This window comes from Gopherus evgoodei, chromosome 6 (genome assembly GCF_007399415.2).
Source record: "Gopherus evgoodei ecotype Sinaloan lineage chromosome 6, rGopEvg1_v1.p, whole genome shotgun sequence".
Classification (NCBI taxonomy): domain Eukaryota; kingdom Metazoa; phylum Chordata; order Testudines; family Testudinidae; genus Gopherus; species Gopherus evgoodei.
In genome coordinates, this window is record NC_044327.1 from 15,278,875 (window position 1) to 15,294,485 (window position 15,611).

Below are 15,611 nucleotides of genomic sequence, written 5' to 3' on the forward strand. Positions count from 1 at the left end.
CAAGTCGCTAGTGGTTTTGTCTAAAATCTCATCTTTGCAGTGCTAGAGTACCTTAGCAAAGCATTTTCATATGTAATGCAGCATAAACTCAGTTCAATTACCACCAGAATGATCATACTTAACTATAAAGGTTAGGGATTATAATGTAATGTTTCCAACTGAAATGTTTAATTTGTTAGTGTCTTCTCTGTGCTTAATGAACAATTATACTGCAAAGTAAATCAGCTGGAAAGATAACAGTCATTATTTTGTCTTTAAGAGCCAAATTCTGCTTTCATAGTCACACATATTGTCTTCAGTGGGAATTGGAGCTGAATTTAGCTCACTGTGTTTTCTAGTATTTTAAGAATTTAGTCCCCCAGCACAATATTAAATATAAAAATGATTTAAATTGTCCATTATGCTTCCTATGGATTTTGAATGACAATTGAAGACACAGTTGATTTATCTGTAGTCTATTTTTATAGCTTGGGAAAAGATTTCTGATTTTTCAGCACTGTTGCATTCCCGGGAACATTGAAAGAGTAGGTGAAATTCTAATTTAGGAGAAGCTCACATTGCATTTCCATGGATGACATAAAACAAAATACTAATGACCAATGCTTAGTTTGAAACAGTAAAGATTATTTGTATAACAGTCTTTTTGCCATTACACCTTTGCATATTGTTCAAAACAATATTTCATAGTCTAAAGACCAGTGACATTTTTTATCACAGAAAATCAACAACAAAAAATAGTTTAAAATAGTCTTCAGTGGACTTTGTTTAGGAATATTATCTCTTTTTCCAGCTGGCATAAATGCGCCTCAGGAACCATAACAATAAGAAAACAAAAATGGCTCTAAATGATTTCACAAGCTTACACTGATACCTCTCTTATTTCCTGATCTGGCTGAACAAGAACAAGCTTTCAGGTAGCCAGAGATAGGTTGGTCTCCCTCTACCTTGGAGAACATGTTGTTAAAATAAGAAGCTTTACAAAATGATTTAAACAGATTTGAGATGTAAGCCTCCATGGAGATTTACACTCACTGTTTGCATGCATGTTAAAAACTGTATTTCCAGTCTCTCTTGTGCTGCCTGAGAACCATTTTGCCTTTGTAAAATCTGCAATTATATTATAACCCATAAGTAGCTTTCATTTTTGTATTAAACACTATAAATACTATGTTAGTAATACTAAACTATTTCTATCGACTTATTTGTAAAAAGAAAAATATATTATATATTTATATTTCTTATAAAGTGAATTAACACTGGGAAGGTGTGAGGAAGTAGTGTACAATCACAATTGATGTGTATTATTGGGCATAAATTCAGAGCTTAACAAAAAAACTGTTCAATTGAAATCCACCTTTCAGGCCGTGTCGGAGGAAGAGTCATAAGAAGCCGACACTATGAAGTTGCCAGAACTGGAGTGGCTTGCCATAGACTGGGCAGCTTGTTGACTTAAATTGTTACAGATTAGCACCAGCTGGTTACTCTGTGCTTCGGACAGGGTGCTGCAGCTCTGGTAGACGCTGAAGTTGGTCTTTCTGCCAGGGATGTTGCCTTTCTCACACATCGTCTTTACCATCTTTGCAAGCTTGTTTTTCCCCAGGGCTTGACAGTTGTACCAATGAAGTGCAGCCAGGTTGACAACTGGCTTGATGGACAGATAGAAAGGAGCGTCTTCGTATCGCATTGCAGGGGGCCGTCTTTGAGCATACTCCTTGTAGTCTTGCACCGGGCAGGTCTGTGGAGCATGCTGGGTGGCATAGACTCTGGAATCAGTCCCTCCTCTCTTGGTTTTGGCATTCAAATCCCCAGTCTCTTGCCCCATCCACTCCAAGTATTCCAAGCCTGTTTCTGTCACCCGGAGCCTGATATCCCCCCATTTGAGGGTGGACCCATGAAAACCTGTGCAGTGTCCAAATGCCTTAGTATTATTTAGCCAGACAAGGTTCAGCAGCCCCTCGGGATTATATCGACTCAACAAGCCTCTTTTGCGTAGGATAAGCTCATCAGCAAAAGTCAGCTTCATGGATTTGTGTGGCTTATTTCCTTTACCTTTACACCTCAGCTCTATCTGCTTTTGTTTCAAAGCTTCTTGAGATCTCTTGAATTCTTTATCCCTTGTAATACTGTATCCATACCTATGTTCTTTGAGATAACGCTCCAGCCCGCACTGATAGTTGGCCAAGCTGTTTGGCTCATATTCTGAGCCATCCTTCTGTCTGGCATCCACAAAGAAGGAAGCTAGGTATGCATCGAGCTCTTTGCAAGGGATGACATAGATTTCCCGGGTTTCTGAGGGATATTTGGAGATGAGGAACTCTCTGAAGTTACGGAGAGCTGTCTGAGTGCTGCGAATGGTTTTCTCATTCTGCTCCCTGCTTAGTTCCGCTGCTCTCTCATCCTGGTCTGACAGAGGAAAAAGAATAGACAAGTGAACAATGAGTTTGTGTGACATGTTTTCCCCCAAAATAATTTCCTTAAGAAAGGAAAAAAAAATCAATTTCACAAAGATCATTGGAAAACATTATTACATACCTGTCTCATGTTTGAAAAGCCAACTTCAGTTTCACAAATGATGTTACTAGAGTATCGCAAAAAAACAATCAAAATGAGCTCCTCCTGTCACTGGCGCACACTTGGGCGCATGGAGATTTGTGGAAAAGTCTGGGACTAGAGGCAAGTCTGCATTTTCGAACAAATGTGAGATAGAAAAACTTGTAGATTGATTCCACTGCTGTGCGCAGGGGCCCAATTCGAGTAGCTAAACCCATTCTGAATTGCTTCATTTGTGAAACCAGAGGTTGTACTGGTTCCAATTAAAAAACAAAACAAAACTAAATCATCATATTTATTCCATTAAAAAGTATCTTTAATGAGATGCATTTTCAAGTACTAAATAAATATAGACAGAAATGTACAGAACAGTATTATAGCACAACACACCCAAACACAAAGGGTTTGCAAAAAGACATACAACAGTGCAATGCATAGTTTACAAGCAGGGCCGGCCCCAGACCAAATGGCACCCCAGGCGACGACCATCTTCTGCGCCTCCCCCTTCCCCCGTCCGATTTGTTAAACTTTTGAATACCTTATTTTTTTATTGCATTTGTATCCCATTTTGTGACTTTGATGCACAATTTGCATGCATGATTTATCCCGGTCATATAAGATGATAAATTTGCACATTAGGATCTGTAAATCTGTATTTATTCATGCACAGTACTCTGAGCTCAGCACCCCAGGCAGTTGCCTGGGTCACCTGCCCCTAAATCCGCCCCTGTTTACAAGTATACAGATATGAAAGATATAGAATATTTTGTCTTTAGGGGACATAGAAGAAAAACATCAGTAGCTACCAAGACAGCACTCCACAAATTCACTTAGACTTAAGATCACCTACACAATCAGGTTTCTTCTTGAGAGTGGAACCATTTCTCCTTGAGGAACTGACCTTTCTTTCATGCTGGAAACCTTGGCAGAAGATCAAAATCTGGAAACAATTTTATGCTGGTCTACAAGGATATTTTTATAGGCCTTTGTGATCAGTGACAAATCAAACCACAGTTGTTAATCAGAGTTCAAGCCAGCACTAAAGATAACTTTTGTTGAGCTACTAATTTTCTTGGTGATCATGGCATGAAAAGCATAAAAAGGAAAATGGTCCTTACATTTAAATTACATGTGATATTGAAAGACTATCTTCTTTACATGTGCAAATTACCCATCTATACGAGAATGTAATTTAGAAGCACAAAAGGTGGAATGGTCTCTTCAGGTATATGACAATGCTTAATGGTATTAGAAAATGATACACAACAAACACAAAGAGGCAATATTTCAGTGACAAGCACAAAGAATTAGCTATGCTCTGTTGTAGTTAAAGGAACTTGGTTCTGACATTTTTCCAATTAACAAGCAGAAATGATTTAGGCTTTTTTTATATGTTATTAAAAAAAACAGTACATACAATTTCATTGTGTTTTGCCCTTTGCGGGTCACCTTTAAAAGTGTCCTTATTTATAACCGCTGATAGGTCCTGGCATTTGCATTTCAGTGAGAACACAGTAACACCTAGCGACAAGCTGGATTTATCCAACTTACATATCACTTACAAATGTTGTACAAGGCAATGTGCACTACTCACTCTTCCTGTTTAAATCAGGCCAAAATAACATCAGGCCAGTTAACTCACCCATGTTTGGTGGGTGATGCTCACAAATTCACTTTCTTCTGCTAGCCCTCAAACACTGGCATCATCCACATCTTAAAGCATTTTGGAAGATAAGTCGGATTTTTCAGTTGGTCTGAAGCTACATATCGTCTGGACCTCACTTCTGGGCACTAGAAGGAGCTGGAACTGGCCAATTTCCCCGATTAGATTAGAAGCGTCCGTTCTCTCATGAAAAACACTCTCAGCACCTCCAGCCCCACCTCTTGTTAGCCCTGTGAATGGTTCTCCCTCTCAGCCTTGCTTGCAGAAGGGAAAGAAGTACTGTATGGAGCCCACGTGCCCTGACGGCACTGTGACATACCATAACAATGATATTCAGGGTTGCTCTCCAGTCACCCCAGATCCCCTGCTCATTGTAGTGAATTGCAGGAGGAGAGGAGACAGGACCAAGGGCCGAACAATGTACTGGATGCCTGCCCTCTTTGATTGCTATTTATCACTTTCGTTTTCTTCCTGAAAAGTTGACAGGTATGTAATTTGGACGTCAGATATTTAAGTTTGACAAGGAGTCATATTTACATTTTTCCTTTGATCATTGCGACAAAGATGAAATGTTTCTTAATATACCCATAATTCAAGAGAACTAGTGAGTCTCCAAGGACTCAACATGGATGCATCTTGAGATATCTATTCAACTCCAGTATTTCATCTATTGTTCAGATAAACATAGGAGTTATAGTGTCTATATTCACTTATCCAGACAAAGAAAAAAGCATAACACAGTCACCAGACTGTTTATCGTCTGATGCATGTTTCCAAGAGTAATTAGGATCAAAACAGGAGTTCTGCAAAATTGCTGCTCCACATTTATTTTCCATTAATTACTTCCATATTGAAAATTGCTTAGTTTATAAGTCACTATGGTTTTTTTCCCTAATAACCAGCGAAACATGATGACTTTAGTATCTGAAAATCCAACTGTAGTCTATCTACTTGCAACCTCATCATCACCAACAGTAAGGATCTGGAATCAGAAATCAGCTGGTACTTCTGCTGCTGATGAATAAAAAGGAACTGTTTTTCAACAGCTGCATTATTTCTGCACTACTAGCATGAGTAAAACCTTATGGAGAGGGGGACAGAGGGAGGTCAGGGAACTAAACAGACATGATTTGAAAGAGACACAAGTCTAAATCCTGCCCTTGCTGTCACCGTAAAGGGTTATGTTATCAGAGCCTTCCATTTCTGTGTATGTACAGTATAGCCTTATTAGGATACTAAAGCCTTGATTCAACAAAGCACATGAGTATCCCACTGACTCATGTGCTTCAGTGTTTTGCTGAATCAGGGCCTAAGAGCAGAATGATCCTGTCTCCCTGTGTAACTGAAATAGGTCATCTCTGCTGTCTAGGTGATGATGGACAGCATGTATAGAACCTCTGCATAGGACAAAACCAGCTTTTGCCTATGTCTGAAGATCATCTCCCTTGAACACCTCCTGTGGGGGACACTGAGTGTTCTCAATAACGCCGGGGGGAGCAGAGAGAGATCAGCTCCACATACGGGGTGCTCGGTATCTTGTAGGTTCAGGCCCTAATCCACTTGAGTGACGCTGCTTAATTCTGTCCTGGAATGAGAGCCTCACTCCTGCTCTGGCCCCTATACACTAGGCGAGTGCAGTTTAAAGGGGCCCTAAAAGCCCTGGTTCCAGCCAGGAGAAGATTCCCCCAGGACCAGCACTGGAGAACACAGATGAAAGAGTACTCGCCGAGGACCCCCATCAAAAGCTGCAGAGCAGGGGGTGTGCCAGGGTGCGTCTGGGAGCAGAAGGCTGTGTCAAGGACAGATGGGGCTCCAGAGATTTTCAGACAGGGCTGCCTAAATTATCCTAGGGGCCTCTCCAGCCCCCAAAGCAACCCAAGATTGAGAAGGTGCATTCCTCCAGAGTAGACAACTAGTTTTGGCAGCCCCATTTTATGGATCGAGAAACTGAGGCGCAGAGAGATTAAGTGACTTGCCCAAAGTCATGCAGAAGGGCCAGGAACAGAACCCATATCAGATCTCCTGGTCCCAATCTTGCTTCTTAACCACAAGGCCAGGCATTCACTGGAACCCACCCCTGGGACATTGATCCCCATGCAGGATAAGTGGAATTGTAAAGGTCTAGGACTGTAAACATCTCCTTTGAAGCACACGCCATCTGTCAAAAGAACCCTACTGAATCAGGTTTCTGCAGTGAACGTGCGAATAAAAAGTAACACCTCTGTTTTGAAGACTAACCACGTTGTTGATATAAAAGAACCCCCAGTATACCACAATGGAGACTAACCTATCAATGCCTGGGAAAAACCCTTTTATTCTGGTAGGGTACAGTGTTGAAATAAAGAGCTGATGCTGTTTAAAGCACAGAAGAAACATTTACTTCAGTACATCAACCACCATTTATAAGTCATCAGTATTTTGACTGGCAGCCCACATTTCCACCCCCACCCTCATACACACTTAAAATACTGTTTCTGTATACATAGCACATACAACGGCTTCCTGTTAAATATGCCATAAATCATCACTTGTTAAAGGATGGCTTGTCACAACACAGGAGAAACACACAGTCACTCATCTTTTCTGAACTTGTGAAGATAAATTTCGTATCTGCAAGTAAGCTGTTATAAATCCTCTGTGCTTTAAAGATGTCTGGTAGTTACTATTAACTATTAACAAATCAGTGCCTTCACTATCTTCTGATTAATTATTTCCGTGGTCTGGCATGTCACTTTGCTTGGGAGGCAGGGATTTTTAACCATAATGGGGCAGGTGCTCCACTGGTGTAAATCAGCAGAGATTCATGGTAGTCAGCAGACCTACAGCAATTTACATCAGCTGAGAATCTGGCGAAATGGGCCTGATTTGCCACTGTGTTACTCTGATTTTATCCCAATGTAACTGTGGTGAATCATGCCCATTATGTTAAAATGCTGCACTTCCATTGGCGTAAGCCAGGGGTAAAGCCATGCAGAATCACGCTGTAGAGATATAATTCTGACAACCAATGTCCACCCAACAGAGATTTCAAACAGCAACCTGTATTCTACAAGAGTTGGAAGGGGGCAAATAATTCAGTTTCTATTCTCCCTGGCCTCATTAAAATCTTAACTCCCCTCATGTCACCTATAGGAAATGAGGAAGAAGGGAAGGTTTGAAAAAAAAAGTTAATGTAGTCACAAAAATGTACAGGCATTATCTAATAAGGATTTGACACTTAGGAGTGCTGATAAGAAACTGGAGTTCATTTCCTGGTCTCAGCCATTGACTACTGTCCTGGGTCAGGGGGACAAAGGTCTACATCCCTGTCCCAGGACAGTAGTCAATATCCACTGATCCCAGTGCCTAATGTTACTCTTAACTAAGTAACTACAGGTTCCTGTCATAGTCACCCTTGTCTCGCTTTTCCCCTTTTCCTGTCCATATCTCGCCCTTGCTGTGTCATGCTGAATTTGCATTATGCACTCTGCTGAGCTGGGTTTTTCTGAAGTCCTAGCAAATTATTTTGCTGCTTGATAGAAATTAGAAAAAATTAAAAACATCTATAGCATTGATACGGCCTGGTGTATTCTCAGGCCAGAACCCTGCTGGTAACAACCTGAAACACTGCTGGGTTCCATTCAGTACAGAGTTCTGACCAGTTTTTTTCTGAGAACCTAGTCTATTCAAACTGTACTTGACTGAGTTTGCTGGCAGCACAAGTTAATAAAATAGTTTTGAAACAAATAAAACTGTCCATACTGGTCTATGCAGCCCCACTTGACTGTAGTATTGAAGCACCTCAAGTTGTTTAATGTATTTGTGCTCACAACACCTCTCAAGGTGGGGAAATACTATTATTCTCCTTTTACAGAAAGGAAACTGAGGCACAAAGAGACTAAGGGACAAATCCTCAAAGATATTTAGGCACCTAACTATCTTTGTGGATCTGGGCCTAAGTGACTTGCCCAAAGTCACACAGAAAGTCTGTGGTGGAGCAGGAACTGAACGCAGATCTTCGGATTCCCAGACAAGTAACTTAACCAGAGCATCATTCCTCACTAAACTACAGCTGTGTTTAACTCAGTTGTAACTACAATGGTTCGGATGTTTTTCTGTTCTGATTGCAGTATGGATAAGGCCTAACACTAACAACTGAATTACATATTGAGGATTGGTTTTATTTCAGCATGAAAAGTCATTGGGGAACACTGAATAAGACAGCTGCATTTCAACTCTTCTGTAGTTATACACAAAGGAAACAAATATTTGCTTGAGTTAGACTCAGATGCTGGTTTCTTTAAGGTTCAAAAGCATATGGTTTCTAACATTACTGAGAGTCACCAGACTGAGCTACTACAGGGAGTCTCAAATTCAGTTTAACTGAACTTATAGACAGTTAGATCTTGGCAGAAATATGATGCTGGTTGTGATGTGGTTTTCTTATAAGCTGCAAGTGTCAAAGGAATATCTATATTGAAAGGGAAGGTCTGATTGCAGTAGGGTGACCAGATATCCTGATTTTATAGGGACACCCCTGATCTTCCGGGCTGTGTCTTATATAGGTGCCTATTACCACCTGTCCCGAATTTTCCACACTTGCTATCTGGTCACCCTAGCACAGGTGCAGCACAGGTAGGCATCCCTGTGATCACTTTAATCTACACTAGTGAAAATGTGGTGGGACGGGCTTCAGCAAAGATTAGCAACCAAAGGACAAGCCCACTAGGGACCTGGGCTACATACTTAAGTTCTTAGCCTGTCCTGAAGCCCATGCCACTACGTCTGCACCACTATTGTTACCTTGGCTAGCTAGGTTAAAGCTAGCGTGGGTATGCCTGTCCGCATTGCAATTACACATTCATTTGCAAGCGTACACGTACCCAAAGTTTGTTCACTTCCCAATTCTCTCTCTGATTAGAACAGATTCTTAAGTGCAAACCTACTGCCTACAGAATATTTTAATACAAGCAAACAAAAACATGTTCTGATGTCAAAAACATGCCAGTGTGGTGCTAAGTGCTCACAACTCCATGCTGAAAACACAACACATAGCACCTTGCAGGCTTCGTGCCTAGCACTACAATACAGTTATTCTAGAGACTTGCTCACAGTAAATGCTAATGTTACATTTTACAGGCAAGGCCATACCCAGAATACAAGCAACTTTTATGATCATGGAATTCAGAAGACAGCAATCTGGCTCTTCGTTCTGTCCTAGAAATAACATTGGAAAGTCACTCTCTCTTCTCAGTGTTGTCAAGGTGGGGAGCCACCTCTTCCCAGACTCAGAGGTCTCATTGATAAATCGTGCCTGAGACTATGCAGAACCACTCCAAGAGTAAGAGATCTCATAATAACAGATAGCACAGGACAGCACTTGTAGAATGATATTTCTGGCATTTTTATTCCCTAGCTATCTGTTAAGAATTGACTTTTCTTGGCAGCTCCTCCTCCACAGACACACACATACGAAGTGCAGAAGGGCTTCAGTTGCAAAATATATATTTATTGGTTTTGACATATAACAACTTCTGAACTCTGCAGAATCAAAGGAATAACTCGGTGGCCAGGGGCGGCTCTAGGGATTTTGCCGCCCCAAGCACGGCAGGCAGGCTGCCTCCAGTGGTTTGCCTGTGGAGGATCTGCTGGTCACGTGGCTTCGGTGGACCTCCCACAGGTGTGCCTGTAGGAGGTCCGCCGAAGCCGCGGGACCAGCGGACCCTCCGCAGGAAGCCACCGAAGGCAGTCTGCCTGCCGCCCTCGCGGCGCCGGCAGAGTGCCCCCCACGGCTTGCCGCCCCAAGCACCCGCTTGGTGTGCTGGGGCCTGGAGCCGCTCCTGATGGTGGCTAAGGATCACTTTTAAGAACAAAACCCCACACCAGACATTTTGCTTAAATTTTTACCCTAGTCATTTATATTGCCATAGAATGCTGCCTATCAGTTAAACTTCCCTCCTCTAAACACCACAATGCTTAGGCCAAAGACTCTATATTTTTATGTATTCATCAAGTGCTTTCAATTGCATGAAAAATCTCTAAGACTGCTCATATTTCTTAATTAAAATCCATTTGCACATGCTCTTCAGGTTTTCTGGTCAACACAAATTTACATTTAACTTCCCCAAAATTACAAGTGAAATATTTCATGAGTGCAAAATTAAGACATATTCAGATTTCCTTGAAGAAAAGTGAATGCAGATTCCAAGTAAATGAGCACAAGACTATTTGTAACCTGATCTCTCAATAAAGTAAGAGTTTCTAAAATAAACATTAGTTCTCTGTCCACTTTTTACAGGATGTACACCTGAACGGATGTTAAGGCAGGCTCTAGTTTCAGTCTGGTTTTTCAGCATGTATTCTTTTCTCTCACTCTTACCACAATCAGGGCCGGCCCTAGACCAGATAACACCCCAGGCAAGGAGCATCTTTGGCACACCCCTGCCCCACCCAGTTTGTTAAACTTTTGAATATCTTATTTTTTATTGCATTTGTAGCTCATTTCACAACTTTGATGCACAATTTGCATGCATGATTTATCACTGTCATATAAGATGAATAATTTGCACAGTAGGATCTGTAAATCTATATTTATTCATGCACAACACCCCAAGCCCAGCACTTCCCAAGCCAGGCAACCCCAGCAGTTGCCTGGATCACTTGCCCCAAATCCAGACCTGACCACCAGACCCTTTAAAGATGTGGAGTAAAATTGTGGCCCCATTGAAATCAATGGCAAAGCTGCCATTGACTTTAATAAGGCCAAGATTTTACGTAGGAATGCTACAAAATTTGAAGCCCAACTCTACAAGGATCTGAGTTCTCTGAACTCCCACAGAACCTTACAGGATCAGGCTCATAAACAGTGAGTGCAACTGATACATAGTTGGTCACCTCTTCAGCTGGTGTGAATTGGCAGAGTTCCTTTGGCTTCCGTGGAGCTTTGCAGATGTGCACCAGCTGAGGATCTGGCCCTGGCTGTTTAGTTATTTAGAAGAAAATAACCTAACTCAAATTAAAATTAAACAGACACTTTCCTCACCCGCCTTCCTGACCCACCCTTCTTTTATTTATTTAGGAGATTGGTGCTTCTCCTTTTCAATATCTGCAACACTTTAGTAGCAACCTCGGAATGCAGGGCCTGAAACGTACTTTCTAAGTTTTTGGTTATTTTTATTTTATTTTGTTTTAAGCGTAACCTTAACATTGACACTTCTGGCTGTCTGATTTGGAGACTGTTTGTGTGTTTGGGTTGGTGTTTTTTAACTACAACGTTATTTTACATTGTTTCCCACTTAAGCTACTGAAACTTATTTACAGCCTTAGCTCAGTGTCATGAAGATTTTGTCTGTGAATACCTAATTTTTTTTAAACCTCAACTGCTGTGTGATGCATTTGTGTGCATCATTGGCTTGGGAAGATGGAATGCACTATTTCTGTATTGGTAAGGTATTCACATGAGGCACACCACCCCAGGAGCCCTTGTGAGGTTTATATGCTTTGTGTGAGTGCCTACTGTGTCTCCGCATATTAGTTATAACCCCTGCAGGATTCTGTGGTAGTTCATAGAAATACTTGGACACCTTTATGATCTATGAGACTCTTTAGACCATTTAAGATCTATAAACATGGATCTATGTTTCACAGCATACAAACAGAGAAGTTAGATACAACACATAAAATATTCTGGCTGGAAGGTTGCAATACAACACTATTTTTATTCTTAGAAACCAGGATGATAACATACAATAGCCAAAATCAGAAAGAGACAAAGCAGGTTGCTCCCTAAGGCAGAGAGGCACAACTCACCCCCACCTTATTCTAGGCTGGCTCTTTCTATATCAAGGATCCACAACCTGTGGCACGCGTGCCAAAGGCGGCACGCAGGCTGATTTTTAGTGGCACACTGCTGCCAGCCAGGGTCCCGGCCGCCAGCCCCGCTCAACCTGCTTCCGGCCTGGATTATGGAACCCCAGACCCAGCAGCGGGCTGAGCAGCTCAGCCTGCTGCTGGTCTGGAGTTCCATCTGCCGCCCACGCTGCCGATGTGGCACGCAAAAACTTTTACTGGCATGTAAAACTTAAATTAATGAAGACTTGGCACGCCACTTCTCAAAGGTCGCCAACCCCTGTTCTATACAATTTGCAGATTATATGAATTCCACTGACTTCTCATTGGTTTGGATCACACATCTCTAAAACCCTCCCTCCTTAACCCAACAAACTACACCCAAAAACATTTCTCCTCAGGGAGGACAATATAATAACCCACCTCTGAACTTTCCTGGCCAAGTTGTTTTCGAACTACATGGGAGCATCTAAAGAGATTAGAAAATGTCTCAAAAAATATGAAAATGGATTATTCAAACCGTGGTACCTGATCTTGACTAAGCCTTATTCAATCACCTCCAACTTTAGGAAAAAATGCTCTTCTGTCAGAGCAGCACACATGAAAAAACTCAGAATGATTAGATTAATTCTAGGGATGGTATGTGTCAAAATAAATTTATATTGTAAAGCTACCATGTAAATATCAACTGTGGAGAGTGTGTAATCTTTCCATAATTTCTGACTAGAAATAGTCAAATGTAGAGCTCTCTTTTCTGAAACAGATGCTTTAAATTGAAAATGTAGATTTTAAAGTAAAGTATAGAGCAGGAGACAATTTTAGCAAATGTAATTTTGTTGGTGTTAATATCAAGTATAGAAAACACTCCCTTTTTGCCTACGACTTTGTATTAATGACTTGGTACAAGTGACCTTTCATGTCAATTACTGTATAGTAACTTATTAGCTTTGTGGATTATTTGGCTGAGGAAAATCAGAACAACATGTCAGTGACCATGTAATTTATCCTGAGAACTAGAGGTCGGATGATACATTATAGAAGTGATGCATTCCAAGAGGATTTGGCTAGCTAGTACCAATCTAGGAAAGGCATCACACACAACCCTCCCACAGAATTTCAACCTTTGTCCCCAGTGAGGCCCCAGCTGAGCAAAGCATAGGACCCAGTTCAGGAAACACTTAAGCACATGCTTAAAATGCATTGGAATCAATGAAACTTAAGCGTGTGCTTAATGTTTCACTTAACTTGGGTGACTTGCTGAGTCAGGGCCATAGTCAATATCATCCATGTACGGTATTGAATGTATTCTGAGATAGGAGAAGAGAGGAAAGCGGAAAACAGCTCAAAACGAAGGCAGACAAAGAAAAACATGACGTTCGGGGAGACAAAGAAAAACGTTATGACACTCTTAGAAATGCCTGCTTGGTTGAATTACATAAATTTGTAATTAATCTGGGAGCAGAAGGAAAAACACAAAAGCTCCTGGGCTATAAATAAAACCATGGCCCATATTTTGCACAATGCCTCAGCCTCAACATTTGCGTCAGTGTATCTGCACACTCAAAGAGCGAGATTTGCAAACAGAACTTATGAATGCAAGCTGTGAAACTAGATGCCTATCTACCTGGATTACTCATGCAAAACTGCAAGCACAAATTTCTATGCCATGTTTGAAAATGTGGTCCTCCATGGTTCATGCCAAAAACAATCTCAAGCCCAATGGTATTTGGGTCCATTAGAGATGCTACGCTACAGGCAAGGCTACCAATACCACCATTTCCTAGATGGTGAGCGCGCAGGGGCAGGAACTCTCTGTGTTATTTCTTTGTATAGTGCCTAAAATACAAAAAGGAACTTTAATCCCAGTTTGTGCACTCTAGGAATTACCACAATGATGATAATGAGAATATAGTATGTTGTGATCATATTGATTAAGGTTAGAGTTGTCCGAAGATGTCTTTTTGGGTGCCTGTTTTGCTGTGGATCATATCAGTTAAATAATATGCAGTATTTATTCCCCTCAGAGGCAAGGGAAAGAGAACAGGAGGAATACGTACCCACTAACCTTTTAGTCTCCTCTTTTTAGAATCATAGAAATGTAGGGTGGGAAGGGACCTCATAAAGCCATCTAGTCCAGCCCCCTGTACAGAAGCAGACCAAATAAACCTAGCCCACCCCTGATATAACATATGGAGATATACCTGTCTCAGAGAACTGGGAGGGACCTTGAAAGGTCATCAAGTCCAGCCCCCTGCCTTCACTAGCAGGATCAAGTACTGATTTTGTCCTAGATCCCTAGCTGGCTCTCTCAGGGATTGAACTCACAACCCTGGGTTTAGCAGATCCATGCTCAAACCACTGAGCTATCCCTCCTCCCAACAGGTGTTTTTCTCATCTGTTCTTAAAAACCTTCAGTGATGGGGATTTCACAACCTCCCTTGGAAGCCTATTCCAGTTCCTAACTATCCTTATAGTTAAAAAAATTTCCTGACATCTAACCGAAATCTCTCTTGCTGCAGGTTAAGCCCATTCCTTTTTGTCCCACCGTCAGTGGACATGGAGCACAATTGATCACAGTCCTCTTTATAGCAGCACTTTCAGGGGGACCGATTATAGTCTTCAGTCATCTTTTCTCAAGACTAAACATGCCCAGTTTTTTAACCTTTCCTCATTAATCAGGCTCTCTAAACCTTTTATCATTATTCTTGCTCCAGTGTGTTTATATCTTTCTTAAAGTGCAGCGTCCAGAACTGGACCCAGTTCTCCAGTTGAGGCCTCACCAGTGCTGAGTAACGCAGGACAATTACCTCCCATGTCTTACATATGACACTCCTGTTAACACACTCCAGGATGATATTAGCCTTTTTTGCAACTGCATCACATGGTTAGCTCATCTTCAGTTTGTGATCCACTATAACCCTCAAATCCTTTTCTGCCATACTACTGCCTAGCCAGTCATTCCCCATTTTATAACTGGGCATTTGCTTTTTCCTTCCTTGGTGAAGTACCTTTGCATTTGTCTTTATGGAATTTCATTCAGTTGATTTCAGACCAATTCTCTAATTTGTCACGGTCATTTTGAATCCTAATCCTGCCCACCAAAGTGCTTCCAATCCTCCCAGCTTGGTGTCATCTGCAAATTGTATAAGCACGCTCTCCACTCCATTATTCAAGTCATGAATGAAAATATTGAATAACGGAACCTTGGGGGACCCAACTAGATACAGTCTGCCAGTTTGACAGCAAACCCTGGATTACTGCTCTTTAAATATGATCTTTCAACTAGTTGTGCACCCACCTTATAGTAATATCATCTAGACCACAATTTCCTAGTTTGCTAACAAGACTGTCATGTGGACTGTATCAAAATCCTTACTAAAGTCTAGATATATCACATCTACAGCTTTCCCTACCCTCATCTGCTAGGCCAGTAACCCTTTCAAAGAAGGAAAGAGGTTGGTTTGGCAGGGTTTATTCTCGACAAATCCATGTTAGCTATTACCTATCACTCTATTATCCTTGATTGTTTAATTTGTTCCAGTAGCTTTCCAGGAATCGAAGTTAGGCTGAC

At 41.4% G+C, this 15,611-nt stretch overlaps 1 protein-coding gene across 6 annotated transcripts in view; it reads right to left on the reverse strand.

The window, feature by feature from the left end:
- The window catches only part of KIAA1958 (KIAA1958 ortholog), a 126,025-nt gene that overhangs the window by 31,461 nt on the left and 78,953 nt on the right, over window positions 1–15,611 (reverse strand). For 5 of the 6 annotated variants that reach the window (XM_030566960.1, XM_030566961.1, XM_030566957.1 and 2 more), the window contains one exon: window positions 339–2,403. The exons of the other annotated variant lie outside the window; for it this stretch is intronic. In XM_030566960.1, coding sequence (XP_030422820.1) covers window positions 1,358–2,403 — 1,046 coding nt within the window. In that variant the 3' untranslated portion in view covers window positions 339–1,357. Of the gene's footprint in view, window positions 1–338; window positions 2,404–15,611 lie in introns of those variants that run through there. 6 annotated transcript variants of the gene reach the window in all.